Raw genomic sequence first — 19,754 nt, 5'->3', positions numbered from 1 at the left:
GTACTACAATGCAAAGGCTGCTGGATTAGAATTAAAGCTTTGAGGAAAAAAATAACTGGAATATTTAGATGTATTCAATTTAAAACATTCAACTTATACACAGCAAGGGGAGGTGTGCAATGGCCAGTGTAGGGTCTGGCTCATGCTCTACACTGTTACCACTACTCTCTAGGATTAAAATAACCTTAAGAGACAGGGGAGTTCCACTAATCTTACATGAGAAGTTGAGTGAGACCCCCAACACAGAAGGTAACTTCACAGATGAAAAATGTTCATATGGATCTGGATATAGTGATGATTCAGATACAATAACCAAAGGCGCAGGAAGGGCCTAATTAGATCCACGTACAGGATTCTCTAACTTTCTTACCCTTTTTCCAGAAGAAATTGCACAATCTCAAAGTGTCCATTTCTGGCAGCGTACATCAAGGCTGTCCAACCATTCTCAGCAGCTTCATTGATAAGTGATGGCGAATGACTGCACAGTGCTTTCAACCTGACCGTGTCTCCGTTAGCAGCAAAACTGTGTAGCTGAGAAATCATTTGCTGCTTGGGGTTCCTTTCAATGTTTGTCATTGTCTCAGCTATGCTTAAAAAAAAAAAAAAAAAAAAAGAAATATGTCTGAAAACAGTTCTGAACAAAATTTGGACTTATATTATTTAAATAGAAAGGATAAAGAAAAAATATATAACCTGTAGAATGATGGAACTCACCTAGCATTATCACCAGGAAAAATGATACAGCTATAAAAATGTGACAAATAGTGTGAAATTTAAGAAATTCAATGTTGATAAATGCCAAGAATACACACTGAAAATATAATCCAAACTACACATACAAAATGATGAGCTGCAAATTAGCTGTTACCACTCAAGAAAGATCTTGGAGTCATTGTGAATAGTTCTCTGAAAACATCGGTTCAACATGCAGTGGCAGTCAAAAACGCTAACAGAATGTTAAGAACCATTAGGAAAGAGATCGATAAGAAAGTAAATATTGTAATACCACTACATAAATCCCTGGTACACCCACACCTTGAATACTGTATGCAGTTCTGGTCACCCCATCTCAAAAAAGACATTAGAATTGGAAAGAGTAGAGAAGGGCAACGAAAACGATTAGGAGTATGCAACAGCTTCCATCTGAGGTGAGAATAATGAGACTGGGACTATTTAGTTTAGAAGAGATGACTAAGGGGATATGATAGAGATCTATAAAATTCTAGATGGTGTGTAGAAAGCAAAAAAGGAATATCATTTAACTCTTCCCATAACACAAGAACCAATGGCCGCTCAATGAAATTAATAGGAAGCAAGTTTAAAACAAACACAAGGAAGTACTTCTTCACGCTACCCAATCAACCTATGGAACTCATTACTAGGGAATGTTGTGAAGGCCAAAAGTATAACTGGATTTGAAAAAGAATTGGTAAGGAGGCTAGACCCATCAACGACTATTATCCAAGATGGTCAGGGATGCAACCCCATACTCTGGGTGTCCCTAAACCTCTACTACTAGAAGCTGGGACTAGACAACAAGGGGTAGATCACTTGATAAATTGCCCTGTTATACTCATTCCCTCTAAAGCATCTGGCATGGGCCACTGTTAAAGACAGGATACTGGGCTAGATGGATCACTGGTCTCACCCATTAGGACCATTCTTAAATTCTTATGAAATTGCCATAACCAAGCAAGTTTCTTTATGTCAAAACTCAGATGACAAAATATCTTTCCTTACACATTTTCCTCCAAGAAACAAAACTAATTTTAGGAGAGGCTTGAAAAGAAAGTGAATGGGTAATGAATATGAAGCTTGTTTGAAGGTAAAACACTGGTCTAGTGAATAGGTGTCCAAATCACAACAGACACCATCAAATACTCTTGACTGTCTTGGAAACAGAGGCAGGAGACACAATGCTGAAGGGCCCCAGCTGGAAGCAACACTCCTGCTGGCACCACAGCCCCAGCTATGGGGGAGGTTGGCTCCTCCCATACTTAGGCGCATAGCCAAGGCTGTTGACAGCTCTGCTTGGTGATGGAAGCAAAGCAGTTCAAAGCAGGAGGGGGTATCCCAGGGCCATGTTGTGCTATGGACCCATACACAAGGATGGTCACCAAGATAGAACCATTTCATGCAGAGGTGGTCCCCTTTATTTAGGTCATCAGAAAGGCACTCTGACAGGACAGTTTGCAAGCTTGCACTATTTCCTCCTGTTCCAAACATGCAGGACTTTCAAAGCACTAATGGCTAATATGGCACCTCTCAACATCAGTAAATTTATTACATATATATTATATTATATATTACTATACTATATATATATTATATCATCAGTACATGTATATATATATTTATATATCTGTATTTATACATCAGTAAATTTTACAAACAAACAAACACACACACAAACACACACACCACCCCACCCCCCCCCCCCCCCCAGGAAAACATGTTTCCACCTCAAATTTACCAATAAGGAATCTAGAGTCTCTACATATTAAATAAAGATTAGAATTGTGTAGTCTCTAGTTTTGTTTTGTTAAAGAAGAAATACATGCATTGCCATCTGACAGGCTCAATTCGATGACAGGCACAGAGGATGCATTGTGTTGTGCCGAAAACTGTGTACAGACAGATTTTGTTACCCGTCTGTTTCTGGCACACCAGATGTCAAAACCAGACACAAGCTGTGACCCCCCGCAGTATAGCAGGAGCTGCAGTTTTTAGGCATTGGGATGCCTGTGCCTTTAAGAACCCAGCGCTGGGAAGCCGGAGCTGAGTCTCTCTGAGACACAGGCGCCTCTGAGAGCAGAAACAAAAAAGCCCCTCAGCCGCCCCCCCCGCCCCGCACTGTGTTTGCGAACAGGGCAGGTCACAGGTGGCTCATCCCAGCGGGGTCACTGTGACCCCCTCTGCTCTGCCCCGCCCTGGGATGGTGTTTTGCCTCTGCCACGGGCTGGCAGCGCCTCGCCCCTGGGCTAACCCCGGCTCATTACCCCCCCCCCCCACTCCCGCCTCCATCGGATTCAGCCCCCCCCGGCCAGTAAAATCCTGTCCCCGGATTAGATCCTGCCCATCCCCGCCTCCCACGTGCCCCTTTGCTCCCTTCTAGCCCCTGGAAACAGCGGCCAACGGAGTCTGACTCCCAGTAAGGGCAGAGGGAGGGCAGCGGCTCATCAAACGTTACTGAGCATGCTCAGTTCCTGCCTGTGCGCATGCTCAGTGCAGTTCGAATCACCCAATCAGTCTGCCTCCGCTTTGCGGCAGGTCGAGTCGCCGCTCTGGGCCGGGCCCCCCGCCCCCAAACCTACCCAGGTCTGCCTGAGGCGGCACAGGGGCTGGCCCGCGCAGCCAGGGCTACCGGCAGCTCCGCTCGGCGGGACCCACCGGCGCCGGGCGAGGCCCAGGCCGTTGCCGTTACCGTTCCAGAGGCGGGCGCAGCCAGCAACAGCCGCCACACGCCGAAGAGAAACAAACTTCACCGTCCGCTTCCGCCGGGCGGAGCACGGCTTAGCGCCAGGCACTTAGTTCCGGCGGCTCCGGTCCGCTCTCCGCGCTGCATCCTGGGAGCTGGCGTGGGCGCCGCTCAGCTCCAGGCCGAGTTCGCACCGGAGCCGCCCCGATTGCAGCAGCAGGCTGCGCAGGTCGGCTCGGCTCGAGTCTGCCCCTGCCGCCTCGGCCTCGCCTGATTAATGCAGAGGCCTGCCCGGAGTTCGGGGTGTTCGCGCCGGGGTCTGTGCCCCCGGCCCTCCCCTGCGCACGGGCGGCTGGCGAGCACTCCGGGCTGAGAAGAAATAGCGGCTGGGCTCGCCTCCCGGGCTCAGCTCTGTGCCCTTTGCCCCGCGCGGAGTAGCAGGAGCTGCCCCTCTCCAGGCTGGAATAGATGCGCACAGCGACGTGTTGCACTGAGCATTTGTACATAGAAAAAAACATCAGAGAAACAGCCTAGGAGCTGCAAAGCCGGAGCTGGCTGCCTAGGCTCCCACCTGCAGGGAATGGGGAGAGCTGGGTACCTGGGAATGGGGGTCCACATGCTGGGGGGAGGGGGGGGAAGCTACTACTACAACCAGGGGCCCCATTTCAGATTTTGATGTGTGTGTGTGGGGGGGGGGCAACTAATTGTGATTCCAGGGACTACCTAGCCACCTGAAAATTTTGTGTTTCCAAGAGGAAATAATTTAGAAATTAGCTGACAGGAGTACTCCCTATTAATGCCTATATAAAGAAAGAAAAATAAATGTTAGACACAGTCATCTCTAATAGTAGCAGGTTACAACATCTTGTCAAGTCACTTAAGGGACACTAGTTAGAAAGAATATACATTAACATTTTAAACCTTAAACTCTTGAAAGAACAATTGTAGAAAAATCTAGATTACTTTTTTCATTTAGGCTACTTACTTTTTGCAGTTCACCAAGCTTGGAATAGATATTTAACTTTTGGAAACATGCTACTAGGGCAAGGCCCTGTGAGTTTATAATGCACTGGAGTTATAGGGGTGTCACCCTACTACAAATACATTAGAAACAGACTTGAAAATGTCAGTTTCATTCCTGTTTAAAGTCATTTTCACCGTATTGCCAATGCAAAATGTTCAAAAATCATGAGTCAGGCTCACCAAAAATCATAATTGCTTAAAAATCATGAAATTATGTAAATAATGGATTTGGTGTTCTCTTTATTTGCCTTGCGCTTCTTGAGCCTTTAGTGTTACCAAATGAAAGGGAAATCAAGGATAGTGAAGGACCCCAACCCAGAGCTGATGGGCCTTCACTCTCTCCTAACTCAAGTTGATAGCAGATCCAAGTTTATTTAAGGACCTCTCCAGGTTTGCCCTCACTGACTTATTTTCATCTGAGGACTTGCCAAGGAAACCAATGGGACAGATGTAAATAGACAAGTGATTTATTGATAAAATGGCACAGAACCAGAGACTCACAGGCCTAAAGCCAAGGAAGCCAGGGTAAAATGCAGTAATGGAGGTAATGGACAAATTAAAGATTTCTTAACTTACGCCCTTTAGTTAATACAACGAGACACCACCACAAGGATTAATCAGGTAGATAAAGGACAGGAGTCAGGAGCAGGTAGCAAGAACAAATGATCAGGAGCATGGAAGGACTAGATTACCAGGAACCGGAACCAAGCCATGAACAAGGATAGGCACAGTGGACAGAAATCTTCTAGATGTCTTCTATCTTGATCCAAAGCTAGAAGAAAATACAGGCTGCCACCTAGGCAAGCTACCTCCCATGCGGGTCTTAAATAAAGATTGACCCAATCAATCTGATGGTCTCCTTTCCCTGCCTTTGCACTCTTTATGCCAACTATGAAATGGTAACATGATATTGTGCACACGACACTACAGTTTTGTATCCAGCATTGCAGTTACGCGTGCGGCATTGTGCACATGTGACCTTAAAATTCAGAAGTCCTATACCCTGGCCTTCTTTACCAATAAGGCCTACTTGAAGGAATGTCAAAAATGTAAGGTCAATAAGGGTTTATTTGTGGAGGGTATCCAAAACTGCTAAAATCAGGTAACATTAGGGCACATAGAGGTAACATTTTTGAAGCTCTTTCCACAGCCATGAGAACTAGAAACTTAATTTTCCTTTAAGAAAAAAGGCTGAAATCATCTCAGCCACTTGACTCCAGGAGCTGGTGCTTTAAAGAAAATAATGATCATGAGACTCATGAAAAAATGAGTTGGCAACACTTATTCTGTTTAAAGACTAGTTACTTTCCAGAAGGCTTTTAAACAAAACATTACAGTGATTGAGTTGCATTTCTCACTGGAGAATATTGAAAAATCAAATACCAAGAACATTCCACATTTTAAAATTGAGAAAAAAAAAATGGAGTCTGAGGTATATCAGGGCCACTGCAGGCAGGAAAGGAAAATAAGCAGGCACAAAAGCTCTGGGCAACTCTTCCTCTTGAAAAAAGTTGGAGGGTCAAATCTTCCAGTCCTTAATCAGGTAAAACTTCTGTTGCCATGAGCACCTCCACTCAGATATTATATGTGCTCAATAACTATACACTTCATACTTAAATATCCAAGCCATCTTATTCAGGGATACACATTTTATACAGATTGTCAGAAAAGGTAGTCCTCTAGCCATTCTGAACAGTGCTGAGCACAAAGATGGTGCTCAGTGAATAATTCAACTCATGACAATGATTGACTTTATGGACTCTGTGGATGTAATGTCTGTTTTGTTCTGCAATTGGCCTGAAGACAGCTGAAGCCCTAAGAATTTGAGGCATAAACACATACAACATTCTTATTCCTTCCTTTTCTCAAACTCAGAACAAAAAAGGACAAAATGGTTTTCCGTTAAAATGTAAGATTTTCCAGCAGCCTTGGTTTACGGTTCAGCATGGGGCAAAACCTGCCACCCCTTGGGGGTTAAGTGCTCTCTCATCTGACTCCCATTCTCTCTCTTTATCCTTCTTGACCTCTGTGCTGCTTTTCCTGCTGTCAACCATGACATCCTTCCCAATTTCCTGGGACCATTTGCTGGAGCCTTGGAGAGCTGGCCTTCTTGGTTTTGCTCCCATCAGTCCCCCCCCCACACACAGTATGCAGAGAGATAGTCTGGTCCAGCAGATAGGGAGCTAGCCTAAGAGACCTGGGTTCTACTTCGCCCAGGGACTTTCTGTATGACCTCAGGCCAATGCCTTAGGGACACAGTTTCAAAGGCTTTTAGGTATCCAAAGATGCAACTAGGCATCTAGTGGGATTTACAAAGCACCCAACCTTCTAAGCACTTTTGAAAATCCTTTTAAGTGCCTAAATACTAAGACAGTTGCTTCTAGGGACAGGGCAGAGATACCTTACTTGATATTTCTGCAAGATGGAGTTGCTGTGTGCTGTCTGTTACCACCTGTTTGAGGGAACAGGACTTGTACATTTTATAAACAAACAAAATTACATTAAGAAAATATCTAACTCCGCATCTCTGATTTATGGTCCAAACAGGAAACTGATCTGCAAGGCACTAAATTCTGCTGCTGGTCAGGAAAGTGGCAGCAGTATCAATAGAGCTTGGAATATTAGGCACATAATAGGCTTTGAGTAGTTAATGCCCCTTTTGGCTATATCTTTATTATCCCTCGCACATGGCAACTAGCATTAGTGATGGGAGTATGACTAAACTAACTCATAGTTCAACACTCAGCCTGTGAGACTCTACATTCCTCTTGCTCTTAAAGTAAGAGATTTATGGTCTCTTAAGTTAAAAACAAAGATGAAAAAGAACTACCCACTCATGTCAATGGTAATTTAATGGGTGTTAGGATTTTTCTTCTTGCATGTGCATGCTAATATACTGTATTAAGCTTCCCCCTTATCAGTTTATTTTTAAATATTTATAATTAGTTACTTAGTGCCATATTATGGGTCCCTGGGCAAAGCCTGAGTAAATAAACCTTGGGCTGTAGATCTGTGAGGGAGCTGGATCTATGCAATCCTCCCCCACAGGGTAGGGAGTGGCTCATCAGGATCTGCTAGGTCCCATGAACCTCCTCCCTGATTTGTAACTGCAGACCCATGCCTCTCTCTCTCTCTCTCATAGTCTGGCTGAACTCCTCTATTCTGTCTTGCTCAAAAGAGCTGTCATGGAACAGTTCCCCTGAATGGCCTCTCCATGGACAAATCTCCTCCCTCAATATAAAGGAACTGTGGCAATTGTACATCAAGGGCCTTCCTTACTTCTGTAGGGGTAGGTAGCAGGATCTGGGTCTTAGATCATAAGCTTTTGTGGGGGAAGAGATTTTGCTGTTAGTTATGACCAGTATTTTAGCTGTTGTAAGGTTCCATTTACCACAGTAGTGCTATATAGATAATGATATTTCATTTTGTTGTGTATTTAATGAATTAGCCACCATGACACAGGAATCTGCCTGAAATGGAGCAAAAACATCATGTGAAACTTTTTTTGTGCTTAACTGATACAATAACTTGATCATTGAGCTATTGTATACATTTCATGTCAGTCACTTGGCTTGATTTCTTCTTCTGAATGTCCAGACTAAATAGCACTTTAGTGGCTTTATTGTATTTTAATCTCTTTAGCATAAAGTCTTACAAAAAACTAACTATCACTTCAGTTATATTCAAACTGAGTCATTATATTTAGTCCAAATATTGTACCATTTACATATGCTAAACTCTAATTTCCCACTTTTTCCGCATTGAACCCTCTTTATTTGTTCATATTTATGAGTTAAAGAGGTTTAAAAATGTTATTTAATCATGTTTATGCTCCAAACAGAGACTTTTAAAATACTCTATTTTATATTTTATTTTTTACTATTAGATATGAACCTGCACAGGAATTTCAGAACTACCCACTTACCCTAGTGAAATTTTAGGGGAAAATAGATTAAATTCTCTGGCTACATACCCATCTCTACACTTTCGGTTCTGTATCCAAAGCGAGAAGAGACCTCTTTCCTGGGTGTGACTGGACATGGCCTATGATTGTAGAAATATTGCAAAAATAGTTTGTTAGATTAGGATTTGTGGTGTATCCAGTCTAAACTTAATCCAGATGCAAACTGCATTAGAATCATAGAAGATTAGAGTTGGAAGGGACCTCAGGAGGTCATTAGTCCAACCCCCTGATCAAAGCAGGACTAACCTCAGCTAAATCATCCCAGCCAGGGCTTTGTCAAGCCGCACCTTAAAAACCAATAAAGATGGAGATTCCACCACCTCCCTAGGTAACCCATTCCAGTGCTTCACCACCCTCCTAGTGAAAAACATTTTCTTAATATCCAACCTAGACCTCCCGCCCTGCAACTTGAGACCATTGCTCCTTGTTCTGTCGTCTACTACCACCGAGAACAGCCTAGCCCCATCCTCCCTGGAACCCCCTTTCAGGTAGTTAAAGGCCTCTATCAAATCCCCCCCTCATTCTTCTCTTTTGCAGACTAAAGAAGCCCAGTTCCCTCAGCCTCTCCTCATAAGTCTTGTGCTCCAGCCTTCTAATAATTTTGTTGCCCTCCACTGGACTCTCTCCAACTTGTCCACATCCTTTTTGTAGTGGGGGGGCCCCAAAACTGGACACGATACTCCAAATGCGGCCTCTCACCAATGCCAGATAGAGGGGAATAATCACTTCCCTTGATCTGCTGGCAATGCTCCTACTAATGCAGCCCAATATGCTATTAGCCTTCTTGGCAACCAGGGCACACTTCTAACTCATATCCAGCTTTTTATCCACTGTTACCCCCAGGTCCTTTTCTGCACAACTGCTGCCTGGCCCATAGGTCCCCAGTCTGTAGCTGTGCATGGGATTTTTCCATCCTAGGTGGAGGACTCTGCATTTGTCCTTGTTGAGCCTCAGATTCCTTTTGGCCCAATCCTCCAATTTGTCTAGGTCACTCTGTATCTTATCCCTACCTTCCAAAGTATCTACCACTGCAAACTTGCTGAGGGTGCAATCTACCCCATCCTCCAGATCATTAATGATGATGTTGAACAAAACCGGCCTCACAACTGACCCCTGGGGCACTCCGCTTGTTACTGGCTGCCAGTTAGACATGGAGCCATTGATCACTACCCATTGAGCTCGATGATGTAGCCAGCTCTCTATCCACTTTATAGTCCATTCATCCAACCCATACTTCCTTAACTTGCTGATAAGAATACTGTGGGAGACTGCATGAAAAGCTTTGCTAAAGTCAAGGTATATATCATCCACTGCTTTTCCCACATCCATAAAGCCAATCGCCTCCTCTTGTATCTAGTTAATATTTTCAGACAGTTTTAATTACTATATAGTATGTCCTCACACACATAAGCAGAGTACGTTCTCTCTCATATTAAGATAAAAGCATGAAAATATGTATCTTTTGCTCTCCTGTGCTTTCTTCTTTAAATGTGACTTGATCATGATCACAAGACCTAATCTTTCACCTGGAGACATACAAAGCAGTTCCTTTCGAGAGTGGTGAGTGCTAAGTGTATTCTTTAAATTGGCTGGCAGGGAATGTTGCTGAGGCAATGCAGTCAGTGACCCTCTACTGAGTGAGTATCTGCAATGCACATTAATTCCTTCAACCCAGTGGTTAAGAGCTCTGAATCCTCTACACCCTGCAATGCATGGAATCTATGCCTGCTGCACTGTAGGGACAGATAATTTAATATTTAAAACCACAGGGATTTTGCCTTACTATGTATTTTCTATTTTTATGTACCTGTTAATTTATTATTCTCTAATAATAATGTGTTTCTGAATCACAGGGAACATTACAGAAGTAAATGTGGGAATGTATAACTGGAAATAGCTTTTGGAATTTTTTCATGCTGATTGAAGGGCACCTTCCTGATTATAGGAATGTGCCAAGTATATTGCTATGTCAGCAATCCCCAACTTGTCTGACGTTAAGTACCTTAGGAAGAATTTGACCTGTCTCCCAAGGTATCAGTACAATAATATAATGCTGATTGCCACAATACTCAGAGAATATATTAAAAATAATTAAGTTTAAGCTGATTAATAAACATTTTCAAACCCTTAGCTTGGTATTGGTTCTGCTAACCAATTCAGCTGTCATTCTGACTAAAGTGCTACTGCTACCTATGAATGTCTGTTTAATTATTAAATTTCTGTGTTTTAAACATTTTAAAAACAATTTAATGATTTCCTAGAATAAAAATATGCAACATATTGACTTTTATTTATTAAGTTTTGTATGATAATGTGTTTTATTCTCTGTTATTCTTTGAGAGCTGTCCTGGAGGTTAGACATCCAAACCTGAGCCAAAAGGGCCATTTGTCTCACTGTAATATCAATCTAGAATACCTCAGAATTCAATAGAATAGCTGATAATAAGTTAGTTACTTACAGTTACTATAGACATCACATATGATCACAGCATGGGAGGTGAGGAAGAACTATTTATTGTATACTACTGGGTCCATCTTAAGGTTTAAGAGAGCTCACTCCTAAACAGTGGATAAGAGAGCTGTGAATGAAGAAACACTATATGGGAACCAGAACCACTCAGGTTAAGTGCTACAACAGATACAGTGAGAAGGACAATCCCACAGGGAATATTAGTTTGTTATATATTCCAACTTTGGTAGTACAAAATAAATTGCACCATTTTGGTACTGTTCTGGGAAAATTCCAATCAAAGTAGTTAATATTGAATCCTACTTCCAAGTTGCAATTGACCATTAAATTCTTCATTTCTTGTCCTAATTAGTTGTTTTATGAGGCTCCTAATTAATTGTGTAGTAATTAGTGTTCTTATGTTTTACTAAACAGCTGTCGCATTCAATTTTAGGGGGGCTGAATTGAAATGCAGGGTAAAGTGATTCCTATATATTCCTTGGCTATCTCACTAGGCTGTTGTAGGCCAATATATTGATGTTTGTACATCTGAGATCCTGGGATAAAGATGCTATAGAGGTCCAAAGTATTTCACTCTATTGGCACAGTGTCATAGACCCTTTAGGATAAGAACTTTAATGTTATAATGTTAAGTTTGGTTAAGGAAATATACATGTTTGGTATAGAAAGGCCTTGACTAAAAAGTAGAAGGAAGACCTTGAAAATAGTAAGTGATAAAGCCAGAAGGAATAAAGTAGGGAGGATGTCTGGTTCAAAGAATAACTAATGAGTTAAGAGGAAGTTTCTAAAAATAAGTCCTCTGACCCATAGGGGTGACAGTAGATGTTTTAAATCAAACAATGAGAATCTGTCTTAAAATGAGCCAACACAGCTATTCTCCAACCTACAAACCAGTGTTAGCCTATGTGAACCCAGGGGCAATGGGAAAACTTAGCAAGACATTAGGGAGGAAAAGCATTGGGAAGAAAGGAGGTTGTAAATCTTATCTGGATTAAAACTGGAAAGAAGGGTGAACGGTCTCTAATTGGTTTTTAGTTGAAGTCACTAATTGGTAATGACATTGCTTGTTAGTTAAAGGGTATAAAATGTGCTCTTAAAGAGTTCATTGCTAATATTTGCATGACCACACTAGAGCCAGCCAATATGGGTCTAAGCCAGGGGTGGGGAATGTCTGGCCCGCAGGCCGTATACGGCCCACGAAATCATCTGGTCCGGCCCTGGCGGCGGGGGGGAATTTGGCGGTGGCGCGGTTTCACAGCAGCGGCAGGGTTCCTTGGCGGGGTGTGTGTGTGTGTGTGTGTGTGCGCGTGCGTGCGTGCGCGCAGTGCCCGTCGCCGAAACCCTGCCGCCGTTTGCCACTTTTCGGCGGCAGGGGGACTTCAGCGGCGGGCACTGCCCCCGCCCCCCACAGAACCCTGCCACGAAACCGCGCTGCTGCCGAATTCCCCCCAACTGCCAGCACACTTCCATCTGCATCTTTCCTTACAAATCCCCTAAACATTCTAGTTTCTGTTTCTTTTGCACGTTCATCCTGCCCTGATGAGCCTGTACTGTACAGCTGGAAGCCTGAGAGCTTCCCTCTATTATCTTCCTGTACTCCAGAGTCAGACAAATTATGGAGAGAAAGCTTAGGTTCTCTGCTGGTGCAGTGAGGAAACAATACGCACAAGGGGATAGAACACATTTTATAAATAAGACAGTTTTTTTCCAACAAATTGTGTGATAGGTCTAATTATGTAGATTCAGAGTTGGTAACAAGAAATTTAAAATAGGATGTTTGTCTAACAAATTAAAAAAAGAAAAAAGGAAAAGGTGGGTAAATCACATCCTTGCCAGAATAGAGTCTCAGCATTGGAGTCAGATTACAGACAAAAATAATTTATTTTGATGTTATTCAGACTCAGTCTGAAACAGCAAAGTCATAGAAGGTTTTCCAATTCATTATTTGGGCCTGCACTGCATTCTTATTACCTCATTTTAACATGTTTTACAACAACTCCATTTTTCCCCAAGGGTTACCACACTAGGTAAAGACTAAGAGGCAGCTTTCATTATAAATTGTTCATTGAAAGTGAAAAGTAGTAACTATGGATATGGGAAAGGAGTATGTTCCCAAAAATTTTGGGTTTTGTACAGCACATTATAATAGATTAATCTTTTAACACTTTGGCTTCAACTCAGAACTGTAAGGCATACTTAGGGATGTAAGGCTGTATGAGGAAGGTGGAAATCAGTATGATCTGACTGGGATTCTTGAATAGTGATTATCATGCCCCAGAACAATCCTCTGAGTTTCTAACCATGACTTTGCTACAATCAAAGTGAACACAGTCCCCAAAGATACCATCCTAAGAACTGATGCTTGCTGGCATAGGACATCTAGGGTCTGATCCAAAGACTACTGAAGACTCCAAAGATCACAGGAATCTTTTTACTAAGTTCAGATCAGGTCCTTAGGGATTTTCAGTTAGTTCATTGGAAGACCTTTAGCAAAGTTGGATGTATTCAATAAAGGCTTTTCTCTCAGTCAACTAAGTGGTATTAATGGGAAGGCTTTTTGTTAGCTTTGACAACCATGACATATTCTATTCCTGACAAGATAAAAAGGAATCATATACCATTTGAGTTGGTTATTTCTTTGTTTCCTTATATGAAAAGCATTGCTGTGTTGAAACCTTGACATTTTGGCAGTCTTATTTAAGAATGATAGATATATTTGTCTTCTATAGGCACTACATTGTAGGGCAGGGCTGATAGCTTCTAATTTTCCTAAAAAAGTTGTGATTAATACATAGTTTGACTAGAACATAAATCAAATATTAAAAAAATCCCAAACCCAAAACTTGAACATATTTGATTAAGTTATTTTAAAAGGAGCTAGGTAAAAATGCTGAAGTTTAAATATAACTGGAGGATCAGCACGACATGAAAGCTGGTAAAAGGCAAATCCAATCCCTTTATGAACTGTGAGCCATTAAACATGTTTGAGAAAAACTCAGAATGTTGAACATAATGGTTTATCTGCTTCTAAAATATGCAGATTTAGAAAAACTTCAACAGTAATGAAATATTTGTAATTTCTGCAGGACTATCAGCTACAAAGTTACAGTACTGGGACACCCCCATCTGATTGGAACATCAGTTTAAAAAAAAAAAAAAAAACCACACACCACACCAAAGAGGAAGTAGATACTAAAAATTCCTTGACCTTCCTTAATGCTTGAACAGGCTCCCTTCCTAATACCTCCCACCCCACCCTCCAAAATACCCTCTCCTTTCTCTGGGTACTTGATGGGATACCATTGTCTACCTACTTCCCCAAAGTGGCACCTCTGTCACTACAGTATTCAACAGCACATAAGCAACCTACATAAATTATATTGCAAATATTGAGCATTTTAACACAACTGCATTAAAAGAACATTATTAATGTTGCAAGCACTGATGGGGAGTTTACAGAGAAGAGTGAGTGTGAGCTGGGGGGCAACAGGGAAGACTGATCCGTGCAAACTGCCAGTCAGTTTCTCTTCCCCGTCCCCCCAGAGTTTTTCCATACTCTGTGTCCCAATCAGCTCTTGTCCACTCTGCATTTGAGTCAGGGTAGTTTCCTGCTTCATACACCAGCAGGGGGGCACAGAGCAGAGGAGGGACAGTCTTCCTGCTCTCAATTCCAGTGCCTGGCCTGAATCAACCAGGAGCAGCGATTACAGGGAAAGTCCAGCTTTGCCCCTGTATCACTGGGTGAGAGCATGCTCAGTCGTTCAGTGGGGATGGCACATGCAGTCTGGTCACACATAAGAAGTGTTAGGAACTGGGGCATGCTCACTGGGCATGGAATCTTCAGAGAGTTTAGCTGCTAAATTCTGCAAAGTCTCTACTGGGTATGTGCATACTGAGACTTTTCAGAGGCATAACTCAACCAAATTTGGGCAGATTTTCACAAAAACAGCAAGAGGGACATTCCTGACAGAAGGGCCACCCCCCACTTCCATCCTTGCTCCAAAACATGGGGGCACTAGAGCCTCTCAAGATTTGCATTTTTTTAACATTACAGAACATTTTTCCTTAGCTTCATTTTTAGAACCATTCTTCCTGAGGCTTTCCAAAAACATTCAGCCTGAAGCAGACATCTGGGATGCAAAAAAATGTAGCCCAAACAGTTAGAGTTTGGGAAAGCTATAAGCAACTGAATATCTTATGATGGAAAGTGCTAGGGAACATTAATAATAAACAAGGAAGTGCTAAAGTTGTAGCTTGTAATTACACTGTATATAAATGAGTAATGCTATATATTGAAATGAGAAAAACTAGCCCCTCATAAAAATGGAGTTATGGTTAGGCAATAAAATAAGCTTTCAAAATTAAGAGAAATGTGACTAAAAGGAACAATAAGTCTTCAAAGCTAACAATGGGCTGTTTTATAATTTGTCGCATATTATTATTACTCATTTAATATAAAATTTACCTATAACTATGCACTTGTACCATATTCATCATCCTGTTACCAGATTCTTGTTGCAACTTTGATTTACTGGCTGGCTGAATTAATTTGTTACTTGCATCTGATTTTTTTAAATGCTGCTGGCAGAGTTTGTGGGTTAGCTATATATGAATATTGAATGCCAGCAGGTGATCATTATGCTATCATACACTTAAGCAATTGTTCATGGCTTGAGCTCTCCATATGGGTAATTTTTGTGGTTAGATCTAAATAAATACATAGTGATCAAATTCAGAGGATTATCATAAATTCTGGTGCTCTTTTCTAAGGTATACACATTTGCCTCATACAACCTCAACTGTTTGATGTTTTATGATAGAAATTGTTGTCTTTTTATAGTGTGTTGAAGGAATGTTCATTATTTAAGTGTCACTTATTAAATTGCCATTGCCACAAACTAATGAAATAACTCCTAAGCATATTCAGTACTGATTTAACCCTGAGTCCCTGTCACTGTCTAGAACACCATTTAAGGCTCCACTCTGAGCTGCCTGTTTGTGCAGGGTAGTGTGTTTGTGCACACCCTGTAGGAGGTGCATGTATCAGTTCCCCCCATACTCCCTGTACCAGGGTCAGGTACCTTCTGAGTGCCTACTCATGGGCAGGCAGGAGGGGGGGGGGAGGCAGGGGGTGGTGGTGTCACTTTACAGGCACCCTTCCCCTGTTAGGCCTCTTTTGCAGGCCCATTACAAGCTCCACAGTCTCATTTTTGACTAATAGTGCTCCCACCTAAAGCTGATTTAATAACAAAGGGTTCAAACAATCATCCAACTCCCCACACAAACATCCATAATCATAACACAAAAGTTCATACTCACTCACGATTCTTCTGCCACACACAAAGCTTTTCTTCTGACCCAGTCTGCGCCTTTCCTAGATAGAGTTCAACCCTCTAACCATGCCATCTTTCTCCTGGTAGCCACACACTGCCACTTTCAAACTGCCTGGTTTGATCTTCCCTGCAGAAGCCTTTACTTCTTGCAGTTTCTTGGGCTTCATGTTAGCCACCTGCTGCCCTTTATAGGGAATTACCTGATCCAAGCCAGATGTACTTCATTAGTAATCAGGGTTGACTGGCCCAAGGCCCTCCAGCCCTTAATGGACAAGCCACCCTATAACACTCCCTCTCCCGAGGAGCCTTGGCTCCGTCCTAGCCAAAGTGCCAACCACTACAGCTGAACTGGTACAGAGTGGGATGATGTGACAAGTAGATGTCTGGAGCAAGGAAGAAGGAAATTATGATTCCTGGGACAATGCTGCCCCTTATGTCTGAGCAGCTGCCTGAAATAATTCACAGAAAGTTTGGTGGGAATCTTTTTCTTTTATATTGGCAGCACATGCCAAGTTCAACTCAGCCAGTTTGCTAACAGACGTCTGTAGTTTTGCTTGAAAGACCAAACTTTCAAAAAATGACACAGAGCTGTTTATTGTTGATATCCACAGGTAAATGGTGATCAAAGATGGCCAGGGCTGAGACTTCAGGAAAGCTGCAAGCACCTCCTGTTTTATGCCCACTGGCAGTACTATATTTGCATGGAAAATTAAAGAGTGATGTCAGAAGAAGAGCCTGGTGCCCATCTGCTACTGTGAATGCTTGGCATTTGATTTGGGTCATAGAGGAGTTTGTCAGTCAGTGACTGATGCCCACTGCATTAGATTTTCCATCTGCATTGTTGTCAGGATATTCCCAAATAACGTGGCTGGAATTGAAGTTACCAGAGTAGATGGAAGGACATGGAAAGGTGGGCAGAGTGGGGGGTTGGCCAGTTAATTGATAGAGGCCTGTAGACATTATTCAATGTAAACTCATTCATCTTTATTGCCTGTCATTCTATGATGTCATTTGGTTTAGTGACAGTGGACAGATTTTCTTTAAGTAAGATGCCATCCTATCCTGCTTGTGAAGGTGATAAGTCACCTTCAGCATAGTCTGGTGCTATGTTGGTGGTGGAGAGTATCTCCTGAAGCAGGATTACATGTGCTCCGAGGTTTGTAATTAGTTGGAGGAGAACATCCCATTTTGCCACCAATATCCCCAGGATATTGAAATGCAGCATCTTGAGAACTGCCCCCAGCACTAGGGTTTTTAGCATTGGCCCTGAAAGGGGCTCCATTGGAGGACAGTTCTTTCGGGTTGATTGTCGCTTAGAATGCAAGCCTGCATTCTGCATTTTGTCTACTTTCATTTTGCTTTGTGCTACTCATGGGGGACGCCATGAAAAGGCAGTAGACGTGTCCTAGATCCCTAGAGACTATCAATCACCAACAAAATATCCCTGAGTGGTTGTCAGAGACAATTAAGCTCTACCAAGATTTCAGATCTGCTGGTAACAAACAGGAGGCCTTTAATAAGAGCAAGGAACTCATTCAACTGCTAGATCAAACCAGGTGTGATTGATGGAAAGAGACAGTTACAAAGATGGACTTTACTCATTCTGGCTGGAAAGCCTGGCAGACAATCAGAAAATATTGTGGAGGTTCGAGCCTTGGCAAAAAGGTATTTCCAGTCACCACAAATGATTTTGCATCCCAGCTAGTGACTAATGGCTGTGCACAGAACTTGAGCAAGTCTTTTAGCTTGTGCAGTCAAAACTGAGGTTGCAGAGAGGTGGCAAGCTCCTAGTGTGGCTTCTAACTTGACGGCTCCTTTTTCAGACAAAGAGCTGAACCAGGCCATCAAGCTTATGAAAATGGAAAGGGCTTCAGGCCTTGATTATATCCATATGGAGATCCTGCTTCACCTAGGCTGACTTGCCATGTGACTGACTGTGACATCCTTTTGTGGCAGCTGTTCATGCACTCATATCCAGTACTGTGGCCCAATATCAGTCTTGGATGAACAAGGACATATCAAGGCTGACAGCTACACCTTTGCATAGTGGCAGCAACTCTGGGACAGAGAGACAGGCATGCTGATGAATTTTAGAAGCCTAACATCCACCCTGTTTGCAACCTGGGATGCATACCCTACATGAACTAGGCTTAATAGTCTGCTGACTAGAATGGCCAGAGTGGTTGAACTAAGCCAAATTTTTGCATTGTTGCAATCTTCAGAGTGTGACTGCAGGGCAGCAAGGCGGATGGTTAAGCATGTGGTGGAGGAGTTCACAATTAGAAAATTGGAGGGTGGACTGCACCACCTTACTGCTGCCTCATCAAGAATAGTTAGGCTGCTGAACAATCTATATATCAACTTATGATTGTATTGTAATGCGTATGCAGAACGGAACATAATTATGCTTGTGCACCTGTGGCAATAACCCAGATGGTTGAGCCAGGGCTCTCTGGATCTAAAAGCTTGACCCGCTTCTGCTAGAGGTAAAGGACCCACTATGCTAGCTTGGAGACAGGGGCTGACTCAGAACCTCTGTATGTGATCTAGCTACTAGAGGTGGATAACACCACACTGTTAGCACAGCATAACAATCTTAGCTTTTCTATTTCTAGACTTTTGACTGCTTAGCTGAGCAAATTTAATATTGCACTAATTAGGGCAACCATATTTCCCTAAACTGAAAACGGGAGGCGTGGGGCTGGCCTGAGTCACCCGGCATCGCTACTTGTCCACCGCACTCCCATGAATCTTCCTTCGTGCCCCCAAATTTTGAGCCAAGTAGCAAAGACGGGGGCAGGATTGAAGAGGAATGGGTTTGGGCTAGGATCTGGGCAGCAAAGCAGGGTGTGCATGTGCGGGTGTCAGTACGTTTGGGCTCAGAGCTAAGAGGTGAAGCTACTGGACTATAATCTAGTTAGCAGTGTGATGCCTCTTTGGGGGCTGGGATAGCCGAGAGGCAGAAGGAGGCTCTGTGTATCAGGAGGGACCAAAGAGACTCCAGAAAGCAGCCCTGGGGATGTGTGGGAAGGCCGGGATGTAGGGCAGTTATTTCAGATTTTGATATGGGGAGGGGGACAACTCCTAGCCGGTGAGCAGAGGGGAGAGCGGAATGGGGGATGGGAGGGGGATCACTTCCAGCTGGTAAGAGGAGGAGAGAGAGGAGCGAGCATCGGGATGGGGTCACTCCCAGCCGATGGTACGAAATTCTGGGAAGCGAGGAGGGGGCAGGTGCTCCCCACCGCCTTCCTTAATGTCACCCCTGCTGGGATGTGGCAGAAGTGAGCGACTGGAGGCACACTGGGGAGGGAAAGGAGCTGGTTGGGGCAGGGCGGGGTGCTGGAGAGGGCTCAGGAGACAGGCCCCAAAGGATGGGGGTGGGAAGGACCTGTGGCTGGGGTGGGAGCTCCAGGGATGGCTCAGGGGATTGCCAGGGAGGCTGTGCCATGCTCAGTGCCATGGTGCAAGTGGATGCTGTGGGACCCGGTTGGGCACTTACCAGCCAGTAGGGCTCAGGAACCAAGAATTGCAGCTCCATGGCCCAGC

At 43.2% G+C, this 19,754-nt stretch overlaps 1 protein-coding gene across 3 annotated transcripts in view; it reads right to left on the bottom strand.

Moving 5' to 3' along the window:
* NUDT12 (nudix hydrolase 12) overlaps positions 1–16,350 on the bottom strand; it is a 33,643-nt gene extending 17,293 nt beyond the window's left edge. Inside the window, exons 1-3 of one of the 3 annotated variants that reach the window (XM_067568562.1) lie at positions 16,195–16,350; positions 8,415–8,485; positions 371–589 (exon numbers count right to left, since the gene is read on the bottom strand). In XM_067568562.1, the coding sequence (XP_067424663.1) occupies positions 371–589; positions 8,415–8,482 (287 nt within the window). In that variant the 5' untranslated portion in view covers positions 8,483–8,485; positions 16,195–16,350. Of the gene's footprint in view, positions 1–370; positions 590–3,314; positions 3,909–8,414; positions 8,486–16,194 lie in introns of those variants that run through there. The other 2 variants (XM_067568559.1, XM_067568560.1) reach the window with 2 other exon arrangements.
* Between the last annotated feature and the right edge of the window lie 3,404 nt (positions 16,351–19,754).

The sequence above is a fragment of the Emydura macquarii genome, unplaced genomic scaffold (genome assembly GCF_026122565.2).
Source record: "Emydura macquarii macquarii isolate MOO-44397 ecotype Brisbane River unplaced genomic scaffold, CSIRO-AGI_Emac_v2 contig_2897, whole genome shotgun sequence".
Classification (NCBI taxonomy): Eukaryota; Metazoa; Chordata; order Testudines; family Chelidae; genus Emydura; species Emydura macquarii.
Note: the sequence above shows the minus strand (reverse complement) of the source record. Positions and strands in the feature narration are given on the sequence as shown.